This window comes from Macrobrachium nipponense, chromosome 6 (genome assembly GCF_015104395.2).
Source record: "Macrobrachium nipponense isolate FS-2020 chromosome 6, ASM1510439v2, whole genome shotgun sequence".
Classification (NCBI taxonomy): Eukaryota; Metazoa; Arthropoda; class Malacostraca; order Decapoda; family Palaemonidae; genus Macrobrachium; species Macrobrachium nipponense.
This window is the reverse complement of record NC_061108.1, coordinates 67581614-67597462: the sequence shown is the minus strand read 5'-3', so window position 1 is coordinate 67597462 and position 15849 is coordinate 67581614. Positions and strand designations below refer to the sequence as shown.

Genomic DNA, 15849 nt, shown 5'->3' with positions numbered 1-15849 from the left:
TAAACAGTTGCTTAATACTACTAAATTTATGATGAAATCAGCCATGATGTTTTAGTTGATGAGTTAGCCACATACCACTTCTGTACATATCCCAACTGTGTGCCATAAAACAGTTTACAAGAGGTTCAACTACTAATGTTTTCAGAGGCAGTGGTTAACTTCTCTCTTCTGGAGTTTGTGCTTGAGGTATATCCTGAACATGCACCTCTCATTGTTGCTTCTCTATTACTCAAAATGTTGTTGGTTCTAGTGATTAGAAGTTTTAATTTTATGTTTTTTTATGTTTTAGGTAGTGCTAAACTTGACATTCCTTAGAACCTGTGCCCCAGGAGATTTTTAGGTTTGTGTAGTCAAGTTGCCCAATATACCATAACTCTCCTTGGGGAGCCATGATGTTTAGTTTTTGCCTGCAAAGCTGCTTGAGTCTTTGGTAAAAAACTCTTGAAGCAATTGAACCTTCGCTTGGTAGCCCTAGCACCTGTGAAAGGATAAGAAAATTCCAAGTGCTTTGTGGAATGCTGGCTTTTGCATTGGAGACAGTAGTCTTATGTTCTTGCCTTGGGTTGAGAAAAAAAAAAAGGCATTTCCCTTATGAGGGTTGTTAAAATGCAGAACTTGACATCTCATATAAAAGGTTATCTTTTGACACACTTTTAAGCAGTATAAGGGGAAATTATGTGCTCAAATAGATTAAAACCCATTAAAGACAATATTAATAATTTTGTGCATGAGAGGGAACAAACTGTCTACATTCACTGCCTGTTTATCATGGGTTATTTGGTCAGATTGGTATGTGTAACCTCAATACAAAATTAGTACCTTGCTGGAGGTAATTATTATGAAAGTTTTCATGTAAGTACTCAGCTGCTTAGAAAAGGTAATAACATCGGAATGGGCTAGACATTTAGAGGTTTGCAGCAGACAGTTGGCTATTAGGATTCCCTTTTATTGACCTGTTTGAGACCACCAGTGCAAGAGCCTCTAGCTTGGGCAGTGGACACCAAGCTGTTCCCTGATGAGGTCTGGACTGCAATGCCTTTCCTCTTTTTGTTATGTTTCAGGAAACTATCAGTGAATTAAGCAGCTCTAAATTTTCTCCTGTGAGCTCAAGGTGGGATTTTTCAGGATTGCCATTATCGGTGCTAAGAGAGAATCTATTAATTGATTCTGCCAACAACAGTGGTCGTGAGTATGGATCAAGGTACCACATTAAGGGGTTTTCCAGCTTCGTTACTTCTTGATAAGGTTTCCGGTAGCAGCCTTTATAGCTATAGGGCCATGTTCTCTGTGGCTATTAGGGTAAGGCCACACCGGACCCGGCAAGTGTTCAGGTACAGGCATGACTTGGGCAGGAGAGCAGGATCAAAGTGACACATGGCTACACCAGAAATACCACCCTCCCACGCATCACTCTCAGCAGTCAAAGCCATCTTTCTCGCTACTGGTGAATTGTTTCAATCTTTGGCTTTGCAATTTTGTCATGGTAGGAGTACTATTTCAGGTATCGTAAAGGAAACTTGTATTATTATGTGGGAGGCTCTAAAACAATGATTATTTACCCTATCCAACTAAGGAAGTTTGGCTTGCAAACTGCAGAAAATTTTCACAAGAAATGGAATTTTCCCAACTGCATTGGAGCATTGGATGGGAAGCATATTGAAATAAAGTGTCCTGCCAGTAGTGGTGTGATGCACTACAATTATGAAAAAATGTTCTCTCTACCTCTGCAAGCACTGGCAGATGCTAAGGCAAGCTTCTTATAATTGCCGTTGGTGGGGTCGGTAGGCAGAGTGTCTCAGGACTTTTCAGATCATCTGATTTGTACAACTTTTGGAGTCTGGACAACTTAATATCTCAGACCTATCTATGCTTCCTGATACTGATGTGAAAGTTCCCTATGTCATTATAGCTGGCAAATGATACCCCTTATTACCATACCCTATGAGACCATTTCCTCAAAGGAACTTAGATGACCAAAGAAGAATATTTAAGTACCGTCTATTAATCTTTAAATGCCGAAGTGGTATTTTAAAAATCGTCTCCTGTATGAGATGACCAAAGAAGAATATTTAAGTACCGTCTATTAATCTTTAAATGCCGAAGTGGTATTTTAAAAATCGTCTCCTGTATGCCAGCGGCACGCTTAGTTTTCAAGATTAAGAGTTCATTTTTTGCTGCTTTTTTTGTCATTGCCTGAAGTTTAGTATGCAGCCATCAGAAATGAAAAAAATATCATTATCATATATAAATACTGTGATATATGACAGCGCGAAAAAAAAATTTCATATATAATTGTATACAAATCGTGCTGTGAGCAAAACGGTTAAAGCTAACAAGTTAATTTTTGTTGTTGTATTGTACACTGAATTGCAATCATTTTGGTATATAACACATTGTAAAACGATCAAGGTAATACAGAGAAAATATTATCACAAAATGATGCATGAATTCATAACGCACGGACGTAAAAAAAGCTGTTTTCCAAAATTCACCATAAATCGAAATATTGTGCTAGAGACTTTCCGTTTTTTGCAAAATGAAGGTAATTGATTGAATATTAGTAGACTGTAAGTGTTGTAGCTTACAATTGCAGTTTTCGACCATTTCGGTTGAGTTAAAGTTGACCGAAGGACAAATTTTTTCTATTTATCGTTATTTATATGAAAATATTTAAAAACTGATAAAAGCTACAACCATGGGTTGTTTTTTGTTGTATTCTACATGAAGTTGCGCACATTTTCATATATAAAACTTTATGTAACAGCTAATTTAAAATGGTGCAAACATTACGACAATCGCACAAAAAAATTTATGATTTTTTCGGAAGAGTTACCACGCGGACGTAAGGAAAAAGTTTTTTTTCATAAATTCACCATAAATTGAAATATTGTGCTAGAGACATCCAATTTTTTGCAAAATGAAGGTAAATGATTGAATATTACTAGAATACAAGAGTTTTAGCTTACAATTGCGTTTTTCGACCCTTTCGTTAGAGTCAAAGTTGACTGAAGGTTGAAATTTTTGCACTTATTGTTATTTATATGAAAATATTTCAAAAATGATAAAAGCTACAACCATGGGTTGCTTATTGTTGTATTTTACATGAAATTGTGCACATTTTCATTTATAAAACTTTATGTAACGGCTAATTTAAAATGGTGCAAACATTACGACGATCAGACGAAAAAATTTCTGATTTTTTTCGTAAGTTACTGTGCGGACGTAAGGAAATTTTTTTTTTTTTTTTTATAAATTCACCATAAATTGAAATATTGTGCTAGAGACTTCCAATTTGTTGCAAAATAAAGGTAAATGATTGAATATTACTAGAATGTAATAGTTTTAGCTTACAATTGCATTTTTTTACCATTTCGGTCGAGTCAAAGTTGACCAAATGTTGAAATTTTGGCACTTATCGTTATTTATATGAAAATATTTCAAAACTGATAAAAGCTACAACTATGGGTTGTTTTTTGTTGTATTCTACATGAAATTGCACACATTTTCATATATAAAACTTTATGTAACGGCTAATTTAAAATGGTGCAAACATTACGACAATTGGACAAAAAAATTTGTGATTTTTTTCGGAAGGGTTACCGCGCGGACGTAAAGAAATTTTTTTTTTTTTCTCATAAATTCATCATAAATCGAAATATTGTGCTAGAGACTTCCAATTTGTTGCAAAATAAAGGTAAATGATTGAATATTACTAGAATGTAAGAGTTTTAGCTTACAATTCCGTTTTTCGACCATGTCGGTAGAGTCAAAGTTGACCGAAGGTTGATGTTTTGGCACTTATCGTTATTTATATGAAAATATTTCAAAACTGATAAAAGCTACAACCATGGATTGTTTTTGGTTGTATTATAACTGAAATTGCGCACATTTCCATATATAAAACTTTATGTAACGGCTAATTTAAAATGGTGCAAACATTACGACAATCGGACGAAAAAATTTATGATTTTTTCGGAAGAGTTACCACTCGGACGTAAGGAAAAAGTTTTTTTCATAAATTCACCATAAATTGAAATATTGTGCTAGAGACATCCAATTTTTTGCAAAATGAAGGTAAATGATTGAATATTACTAGAATACAAGAGTTTTAGCTTACAATTGCGTTTTTTGACCCTTTCGGTAGAGTCAAAGTTGACCGAAGGTTGGAATTTTGGCACTTATTGTTATTTATATAAAAATATTTCAAAACTGATAAAAGCTACAACCATGGTTTGTTTTTAGTTGTATTCTACATGAAATTGCACACATTTTCATATATAATACTCCATGTAACGGCTAATATAAAATGGTGCAAAAATTATGTCAATGTGACGAAATAATTTCTGAGGTGTGTCGCTGATGTTTTTTAGTGCGAGAAGAAAGAAATTTGCGCTTGCGCGCCTGGGTAACGATTGTAAACAAAACAACGCCTTGATCCGTGAGCTCCCAGCATCCCCCACGGCACATGATTCAAAATTTTTTGCCTGGTAGGCCTATAAGTATTTTTCCGCAAATTTTAGAAGAAAAAGTTTTATATCGACGTACCATACGTCCAATCGGCACCCAACAGACAATTTATATCGACGTACCATACATCCAATCGGTGTTAAAGGGTTAAGTATATCTTAGTTTTACCAGACCACTGAGCTTATTAACAGCTCTCCTAGGGCTGGCCTGAAGGATTAAATATTTACGTAACTAGGAACCAATTGGATACCTAGCAACGGGACCTACAGCTTATTGTGGGATCCGAACCACATTATATCAAGAAATAAATATCTATTCACCAGAAATAAATTCCTCTGGTTCCGCGTTGGCTGAGCCAAAAATCGAACTCCGGACCACCGCATTGGTAGCTGAGCGCGAAACCGACTCGTCCAACGTGGAACTTTAAAAGGTACATAATGGAGAATTAAGTATCAAAAAAACAAACTCAGTCGACCCCTGCCTACTCATGGTTCAGGATTCATGGCTTCACCTATCTGCAGATTTTTCTGTGGAACTTATCTCCAAATTATTTGCAGAAAATTTGGTAATTTGCGGATTTTTACATCGTGCAATATTCACTAATTATGTACTGTATTTTCATGTTATTTTCATTTGCAAAATAGCAATAAAATTATTTTTTTCAATGCATATTTAAATACAAGTATTTCTTAACTTGAGAGAGAGAGAGAGAGAGAGAGAGAGAGAGAGAGAGAGAGAGAGAGAGATTGGAGCAAGAAACAGGTTTGTATGCTTTTCCTTGGTAATAAACCAGTTTTATCTCCTCATTGTACAGGAAGGGCCTCCTTATTGAAATGATATTAAAGTGATATTGAAATATTAAAATTTTATTAAAGTGATGTTGAAATATTCAAGTGATATTAGTACTGTCAAGTGTTTTAGGATGATAGTTTAAGGTATAAAGGCAGTCCCCGGGTTATGACGGGGGTTCCGTTCTTGAGACGCGTCGTAAGCCAAAAATCGTCTTAAGCCGGAACATTGTCAAAAATCCTAAGAAAACCTTACTTTTAATGCTTTAGGTGCATTCAAAACTATGTAAACTGCATTCTTATTTCATTTTTCATCAAAAAAACCTTTAAGTAATGATTATTTTGCATTTTTGGTGTCATATTTCATCTGCCAGATCAGCGTTTGTAGGCGTCGTAACTCTGGATCATATGTTGTAACTCTGGAACATGCGTCGTAACCCTGGAAATAATTTCTGATGAATATAATTGAAAAGCGTCGTAACCTCGGAACGTCGTAAGCCGAGACTGTCGTAATCCCGGGGACTGCCTGTACATGTAAACATAATATCATTTCTCTCTCTCTCTCTCTCTCTCTCTCTCTCTCTCTCTCTCTCTCTCTCTCTCTCTCTCTCTCTCTCTCTCTCTCTCTCTCTCTCTCCAATAATTTGTAAATAATTTCACTCTTGATATGTAACTCTCTCTCTCTCTCTCTCTCTCTCATACTTTATGCAGTGGGCCCCCCATATTCGCGTTCTCCAGATTCGTGGACTCGCATTCGTGGATTTCTCTCTGGACCATATCTACCCATTATTCGCAGGAAATTCGCCTATCCGTGATATTTTTCTATGAGAAATATCTAGAAATTCCTGGTTTTTTTATCAATTTCATCATAAAAAGCACTTTTTGTGATAAAACTATTAAAATAACCAGGTATTAAATTTGTTAGTGGGTTTTTCTTGAGTTTAACCTACCAAAATATGCCATTTACAGCGTTTTTATAGGGGTTCCAACTATTCACGGATTCTAAATATTTGCTGGGGGGGCGGTGTCTGGTTCCCATCCCCCGTGAATATTGGGGAACACTGTACGTATGTCATTAATATCTCTCTCTCAGTACTTTATATATCGTTTAGTGAAATATGAATTACTGTGACATTAACGTAAAAACTGCAGGAAGTTCACAAAGCCATCACTGAATGAGCGCATGCATACATATGTATGTGTTATAAGTTTTTATTGCCTTGACATAGGCTCCATGACGACATGGTATTGGCTGGAGGAGTTAGAAGTAGCCAGTCACAGAACTTGTAGCAAACCCCCCTCTCTCTCTCTCTCTCTCTCTCTCTCTCTCTCTCTCTCTCTCTCTCTCTCTCTCTCTCTCTCTCTCTCTCTCTCTCTCTCTCTCTCTCCATGACGACATGCTGTTGGCTGAGAGAGTTGGAAATAGCCAATCACAAAGCTTGTAACTGATGCTATGTGTTTACTAGTCAGAAGGGTAAGTTGTATTGCTCTCTCTCTCTCTCTCTCTCTCTCTCTCTCTCTCTCTCTCTCAGATAAGAGAAAGATAGTGAGATTTTATGCATATGCAACATAAATGTTTATTTGTTATGTATAGTTTCATAGATAAGAATGACTATTTTTGCCATTCATTTTTTCACAATTTCCATGCTGCAATTACAACTTTTTGCTCTTCAATAACTAGGAAAATACTATATTAAGTTAGGTAAGATTTTAGCATAATTCTGGCAGACAAGTAGGAGATGGGTATATGTTACGGACTCTGAGATCTAAGAGACAATGTTACAGTGTCGAAATATCCTGGAAAGGGTCGACACAGTGTTACGGCCTCTGAGAGAGGTCCGCTTCAGGTTCGATATGAAATAAATAATAAAAAAAAGAATATTTCAACACCAACAGTTGAAACTGGGGATACGAATATGGAAAGACACACTAACACAAAAAAGGTTTATTTACAAGCTTACTAACAAAGGTAAATGCAGAATGGTATCTCCTATTTACATAAACAGATAGAATCTTACACTGCATGAACTGGGGGAACAGTATGGCAATTCGAATACTTGCTAATCAGTTTGGCACTTCGAAGAGGTGGCTTCATAAAAGTAGAGCGGCAATTGCAGACGTCCTCTTGACTCCGTATTTCAGAAAATAGTCTATTCATAAGACAGGAACTCTCCCCTTTTCTTCTCTGAAGTCTGCTCAACGTAGAGACAACTCGGCCGTCCACACCGGAAGACGACTAGACCAATATCCAACCAACACTCGAACAACTCTTCTGATGATTGATACTTCGTCGGTTCCTTCGTCTCTAGTCTCTCTCTGACGATCACTGCTGCTGATCTCTCACTGATAATCTGATCTGTGGCTCTTACTAACTGGTGATCTCTCTCTTTTACGAGCTCTTCCTCTTACGATCACTGTTTTCTCCTACTTCCTCCTTCGTATTTATACGGCATCCTGGGGGCGGAGCCTACGGAGAGCGTCACAGATTCCCGAGTTTGCTAGAATTTCTTAGATGAATCTAGACGAGGTATTGTATCAGAAATCGCGGCATTTCTCACGTAACATTGGCGCGTTTTTGCGCTCCACAACACGCCCGACGATTCCAGAACAGCCGCGAGGAAAAGACTCCTCCAACACGGGCGCGAAAACCTTCTTACTGCCGAACTTCTCGAAAATGCGTTCTCCTTTCCTTTATCTTCCTTTGCTATGAAGCAATTACCATCACACGCCCCCCGAAAAGAGAAAAAAAATGAAATCAACTGATTTTATTTTTTTCTAAAGAGAAGCAAGAATTAAGCAGCGGGGAAACAATTCTGCATAAAGCTTTAATCCAGTCAAACACGCACACTTCCCCACTCACACACTCACTCGTGCGATAACAAAAAACGGTCATTAGGCTACTCATTCTGAGAAATCTCTAGAGAGGCTATCAGCTAATACGTTATCCTTTCCCTTTATATGAACTATCTTCAGGTTATAGTCTTGTAATTCTAAACTCCAACGCATTAGACGTTTATTCTTGTTCCTAAACCTCTCCAAATAAACTAACGGATTATGATCAGTATACACAGTTAAAACAGAACCGCTACGCGAGTAAATCTCAAAGTGCTGCAAGGTTGTAATTAAACTAAACAATTCCTTTTCAATAGTGGAATAGTTCTGTTGTGCTTTATTCAGTTTCTTTGAATAATAGGCAACTGGGAGTTTCATTCCATTCACTTCTTGCAACAAAACCCCTCCTACGCCAATATCACTGGCATCGATCGCTAAATTAAATTCCTTACCAAAATCGGGTAATAATAGAACTGGCTCGTGAATCATTATAGCCTTTAACCTGTTGAAGGCTTCCACACACGTGTCATCAAATACAAAACTGCTTCCTTTCTTAAACAGATTAGTTATGGGAGCGCTTATTTCCGAGAAATTGGTACGAATCTACGGAAATACGATACCATTCCGAGAAATCTCATGGCCTGTTTTTTAGTTGTTGGGATTGGGAAATTCACGATAGCTTCTATGTTCCGATCCTTTGGACAGATTTTACCAAGACCTACCTTATGTCCTAGATAAGTAATAGAAGCTTTCCCAAATTCGCACTTCTTTAGATTAAGAACGAGATTCGCTTTAGTAAGGGTCCTCAAGACTCTCGCCAAAATCCTTACATGATCCTCCCAAGTTTCTGAAAATATCACAAGATCATCTAAGTACACGACACAGTTGTTGATGCCATTTAAAACTTTATTCATTAACCTTTGGAAGGTACTGGCTGCGTTCTTCAAGCCAAAAGCCATAACTTTGGGCTCGAAACTACCAAATGGCGTTATAAAGGCGGAAATTTTCCGGGCTCGTTCACTTAAAGGTACTTGCCAATAACCTTTAGCCAAATCAAGCTTTGAGATGAACTTGGAATTTCCGATTCTATCTAAGCAATCGTTAATCCTGGGCAAGGGAAAATTACTTTGCTTCGTTACACTGTTTACCTTCCAGAAATCAATGCACAATCTATCTGATCCATCTTACTTTTTCACTAGAACTACCGGAGAACTCCATTCACTCTCGCTAGGTACTATCAAATCATTATCTAGCATGTAACTAATTTCCTTCCTCACAGATTCTGCCTTTTCTGGGTTCAGACGATATGGACTTTGCCTAATGGGTTTCGTGTCCTGCAACTCAATATCATGTTCTAAAACATTGGTTAGGCCTAGTTTGTCACTAATAGTTTCAGGAAGGATAATTCACTAAAACATTACGTACTTCCCTCACCTTTTCCTCTTCTAAACCCTGATTAAAAACTTCTAAATTCTTAAGCACCTCAGAGTTTTTCTCAAAGCTAATCTCTTTCTGGGACACCGTCACTAAAGGCACGGGGCGTTCGTTATATTTCTTGAGCAAATTTACATGCAGCCACTTTGCTCTACGTTTACCCATATCTATTAAATAATTCAGATTCCCATTCTTCTCTAAAATCGAAAAAGGACCCTCGAACTTATACGATAAAGAGGGACCTTCTTTTTGGACTAATACTAAAACTTTATCTCCTACACAGAGATGTCTCTCTTTCGCTCTAAGATCATGCTTTCGTTTAGTTTCCTCTTGACTCTTCCTCTCGGTCTCCTTCGCTAGTTGCCAAGCATCCCTTAAACTGTTTTTATAATACTCTAGATTAGTGATGTAGTCCTCACTACCTTCTTTATTCATTAAGTTACATTTTAACATTTCCAAAGGACCTTTAGCGGTGTGACCGAAAACAAGCTCAAATGGACTAAATCCGGTAGTGTCGCTCGGGGCTAACCTTAAAGCTAATAAAACGAATGGTAATTTTTTTTCCCAGTCGGGTTCGAAGTTCTTACACAATTTCCGTAAGCAACTCTTTAATGTTTGATGAAATCTCTCCACAATGCCTTGTGATTCGGGATGATAAGGTGTGGAAGTTACGAGTTTGATGCCTAATTCTTTCATTCTATCCTTGAAATATTTGGATACAAAATTACTACCATTATCACTCTGAATAGTACGAGGCAGACCAAACTTAGAAAAATAATTCAACAATCGTTTAACTACGGTCCTCGCGTTGCCGCTTCTTACGGGTACCAGCCTCGGTCGGGATGGCGATTAGTCTATCAATGATTGTCAACAGATATATATTCCCTCCCTTACTTCTAGGCAAAGGTCCAACCATATCGATAACTACATTCTCAAAAGGTTCGCCTACCGAAGGAATATTACACAACGGAGCTCTGGGGATTACTTGATTCGGTTTCCCGGCAATTTGGCATTCATGACAGCAGCTTAACACATACCTCTTTACATCATTTTTCATTTTAGGCCAAAAGTATGCCCTACTAATACACTTGAAAGTTTTATTTACTCCCAAATGTCCTTGCTCATCATGTGCTAACTTCAAAACTAGTTCACGCAGCTTCCTAGGAACCACTAATTGTTCGGTGATTTCTCCTTTAATACCTGACTTCGGTCGAACATAACGACACAAAACTTCGTCCTTTAAACAAAAAGTTTCCTTACACACATCATCGAGATCATCATCCAGCTCACATTCAAAAATTCGGGTTAGTATCTCATCCTCTCTCTGCAACTTGACTAGCTCATCCTTATCCAAAATGTTAGAGCCTAATTCATCACCGTAACTAGTACTAGATACTGGTACATTTACTACGTTACTCTTGACAGCTACGCCTTCCCCTTGGCTCTCACTGTCAACGATAGAGTTAGGTCTCTCAGCCACATTCATGCCAAGATCAAACTCGCTACCTCTATCACACTCGTTTGAATCCACGAACTCACTCACGTTCGAATCCACGAACTCACTATCGTTCGAATCCACGAACAAATTATGACCGTAGTCTACGTCTGTATCTAAACCCGACCTAGTTACTACCATTTCAGGTACTGGAATATTCCTCACAACAGGATTCACATTCTTGGATAAAGCTAAGTCATTACCGACAATAATGTCAACGCCTTCAATGGGCAAACTGTCCACAACTGCAAGTTTTACTTCTCCTGACACTACCTGACTTTCTAAATTCAACTTCAACAAAGGACAAAGAACACAAGTGTTAGGAAATCCACCTAACATAACTTTCTCTTCCAAATTGATTTCTGCCCTGTTCGGCACACACACTTCTCTAATCAGTGAGATAGCAGCCCCTGTGTCTCTTAAGCAAGACCACTTCTCTCGAATCTACTCCTCCAAGAGAGGAAACTATGCCTTCCAACAGAAATTCACCAAAAACTTTCCTAGTTTCTCTCATCACATCATTCCTACTTGACGAAAGGTTAACTAGAGACACTGGTTTCTTACTGTCCTTCCTTTCTACTGCACAATTCCTCGCTAAATGCCCTTTCCCATTACATCGGAAACAAGTTAATTCTGAGTCACTAGATGCCATTCTACTCTTACAAACCTTAGACGTATGACCAGGTTTTCTGCATGTATAACAGGAATAGTCACTTTAACTCGCATTGCTATTACTAGGACTGAAACCTTTACTGCTTTGTACTCTACCAGACGAAGGATCATTTCGTTTCTTACTAACACTCAAATTATGAGGTAGACTATATTCGTCAGCTAGCCTAGTTGCTCCTGCAAAAGATACTTCTCGCCTATCCTCTATATAAAAGGGATTTTGACGTAGGAAAAATCTATTTCTGGGCGAGGAAGCCGTGTCGCCCAGTGAAATGGGGATACGTTATCTTTGAAGTTTTCTAACAACACTAAGTTCTTCAAACTATCAAAATCCTCAACTTTAGCAGAAGTTAACCAATAAAAAAACAGCCCATCTAACTTCTTACCGTATTCTACATACATAATATTTTCATCCTTTCTCAAATTCCTAAATTTCTTACGGTACGCCTCCGGTACTAACCTATATGCGCTAAGAACAGTTTCTTTCACGATATCGTAATTATCACATTCCTCCTTAGACATGCAACTATACACAGTAAGTGCCCTACCACTCAAAACTGACTGCAAATATAAAGTCCACGTTTCTTTAGGAGAACCTACTCGTTCCATTAACTTCTCAAAACACATGAAATATGTCGTAACATCTTCCTCATCAAACTTTGGTACTAATTTTAACACTGCATTCATACCTAACCTATCAGTTTCGTTTTCGTTCTCGCCTGACCGACTGTTACGAGTACTTTCCCTTAACCGAACAATTTCCAATTCATGCATATGCTCTTTCTCTCTCTCTTCCTGCTGCATTACCAACATTTCTCTCTCTTGCTGCATTCTCATTACTTCTCTCTCTAGCTGCATTTTCATTGCTTCTCTCTCAGCCGCTCTTTCATCTCTCTCATACTTCTCTCTTTCTTTCTTCTCAACATACTCACGGAGATCATTCCCCTCTAGACCTAGTAGCTTACCCGACTCAATAAACTCTTTCACCATCTCACTCATTCTGATTCTTTCTATATTTTCCCTGTTTCAAACCGTTAAAGTGTTGATAGCCTAAGCAAGGTCGCCACAATGTTACGGACTCTGAGATCTCAGAGACAATGTTATGGTGTCGAAATATCCTGGAAAGGGTCGACACAGTGTTACGGCCTCTGAGAGAGGTCCGCTTCAGGTTCGATATGAAATAAATAATTTAAAAAAAAATATTTCAACACCAACAGTTGAAAGAAACACTAACGCAACAAAGGTTTATTTACAAGCTTACTAACAAAGGTAAATGCAGAATGGTATCTCCTATTTACATAAACAGATAGAATCTTACACTGCATGAACTGGGGGAACAGTAAGGCAATTCGAATACTTGCTAATCAGTTTGGCACTTCGAAGAGGTGGCTTCATAAAAGTAGAGCAGCAATCAACTCTTCTGATGATTGATACTTCGTCGGTTCCTTCATCTCTAGTCTCTCTCTGACGATCACTGCTGCTGATCTCTCACTGATAATCTGATCTGTGGCTCTTACTAACTGGTGATCTCTCTCTCTTTTACGAGCTCTTCCTCTTACGATCACTGTTTTCTCCTACTTCCTCCTTCGTATTTATACGGCATCCTGGGGGCGGAGCCTACGGCGAGCGTCACAGATTCCCGAGTTTGCTAGAATTTCTTAGATGAATCTAGACGAGGTATTGTATCAGAAATCGCGGCGTTTCTTACGTAACATTGGCGCGTTTTTGCGCTCCACAACACGCCCGACAATTTCAGAACAGCCGCGAGGAAAAGACGCCTCCAACACGGGCGCGAAAACCTCCTTACTGCCGAACTTCTCGAAAATGCGTTCTCCTTTCCTTTATCTTCCTTTGCTATGAAGCAATTACCATCACAGTACGTATATCCCTAACTGTCAATCATTTTGACATTACAGTAAGTCCTGTCGGGTTACGATGGTCCTCGACTTACGATGTTTCGTGGTTACGAACGCGCCCCCATAAAAATATAAAAAATAATATTTTGCGTCGTTCCGTCTTACGCGGTTTAGCGTCGTAAGCAACGTAAACAAAAACGCGAACTAGTTCGAGGCGCAACGGGCGGAAGAATACGCTTTGTGGGGGAGAGGACGGCCGTCGCTTCGCTACGCTCAGTCCTCGTCCATACGCCATTTTGGTTGTTTACACTGCCTCTCTCTCCCTCGTGTTGTATCGTTTTTGTAACTTTTTGCTCTTTGTTATGGCTCCCAAGCGCAAGGCGGACTCTTCTGATGGTAGTGCATCGAAGAAAAGAAAGGCCATCACCATGGAAATTAAAGTGGACATTATAAAGCGATCCGAGAAGGGAGAAACGCCAACAAACATTGGCCGCTCGCTTGGCCTTAGCCGTTCGACCGTTGCTACCATTATCAAGATAAAGAGCGGCATCGTTGAACATGTGAAAGGATCTGCTCCTATGAAAGCGACAGTGATAACTAAGCAGCGTAGTGGTCTAATAATTGAAATGGAAAGGTTATTGGTGCTTTGGTTGGAAGACCAAAATCAACGGCGTATCCCAGTCAGCCTTATGGTGATTCAGAATCACCTGCCCCTCAGCATCTCCAGTACTAGTATGTTCTGCCTCACCTCAAGAATCATCTGCCTCACCTCAAGAATCATCTGCCTCAGCATCTCCATCACTTCTGGAGGTTTCTTTTTCTCTTCACTAACCTCCCCCAGTCTCTCCAGCACCGCAGCTTCCTCTCCAGTGTGCAAGCCAATCAAACTAATAAAGGTAAGGAATTGTTCTCTCGTTGTTATTGATAGGTATTTACATTAAATCATGTGGTATTTTTCAATGTTCCGACTTACGCTGAAATTCGTGTTACGATGCATCGTAAGAACGGATCAACGTCGTAACTCGAGGACCCCCTGTATTGTAATCCAACAGTCCTCTCTCTCTCTCTCTCTCTCTCATTGAAATGTGAATTACAGTATCATAAACAAAAAACAAAACAAACTGAAACTGTATGAGAGTAAATGAATGTAGGAGTAACTTGATTAGTTTTCACATGTAGTTGTAAGCCATATATTTTTAAAGTTAATGTTGTAAGATGACTTTGAAATGATATTAAGTGTTGTAGGATGATAGTTTGAGGTATATTTGGTGTTTGAACTATGAAAATTAGCAGTAAACTATTGAAATAGGCAGTTATAAGCAATTTTTAAAGGAGTTATTTGGTATTTGAACTATTGAAATAGGCAGTTGTCATGATTTTGATGGGGGATGGTCAAGTAGCTATTTGCGGGTAATTGTCGAATACAAAGGGTTGATTGTACCAATAACTGATATCCACTGTTTGTATTTCCTATTATATCTTTATTTACTTCTTTCAGATGAACACCATAATTGTTAGTAACTTGAATTTCAAAGCAGAAATTTTATGATAAATGCATTTTCTCAGATTTTCTTAATTTTGCTTAGAAATTTTATGATAAATGCATTTTCTCAGATTTTCTTAATTTTGTTAATTAATTTCCCATTTTTATCCAGTGTTAATTCAGTTTTGTTATTTGTTATCATTACCATTCTTCTAGTGGTATGATTTGGACTTTTAGTAAACAATCTTGATCATTCTTCAAATGTATATAATTCTAACTGGCAATAAAATTGTAACAGCAATGAAAAAAATATCACCCATCCAAAGCTGTATATTAAATTTGTATATGAGTTGTTTTGCTATATAAATTATGCCAAAAGTTTCAAGTACACTTTTCAATATATGTTTTGATTGTATATCTGATAAAAGATAATTAATTTTGCTTTACTGAAATTAATGGAAAACCTCCCTCCATGCTATATTCTTGACAATCCTGAGTTATAGATGCAAGGCATTTAAATGGGCTGAAACCAGATTCTGTTATTGTAGTAGTAAGTACAGTACTTTTTATTTCCAGGTTCATGTCCCAGCTAATGAAAGTATTCAGTAATCTAGTGCATACAAATGTTATAGCAACATGGAACGTTTTTCTCACTCTTATGACAGAAAAATTTACAACACTGTTGGAAGAATCAGGTAAGCCATTGTTTAATTTACAATGTAATATTGTTCACAACATCATAGTTATCTCACCAAGTACTGTAGACTGATGATTTTTTATACATGAATGCATTTGTTATCCAGTTTTCCTTTAACCACATTCCAC

At 37.9% G+C, this 15849-nt stretch overlaps 1 protein-coding gene across 1 annotated transcript in view; it reads left to right on the top strand.

The window, feature by feature from the left end:
• Nucleotides 1-15849, top strand: part of LOC135216548 (uncharacterized) — a 260185-nt gene that overhangs the window by 85349 nt on the left and 158987 nt on the right. The window contains exon 5 of the mRNA XM_064251923.1: nt 15601-15719. Within this exon, the coding sequence (XP_064107993.1) occupies nt 15601-15719 (119 nt within the window). The remainder of the gene's footprint in view (nt 1-15600; nt 15720-15849) is intronic.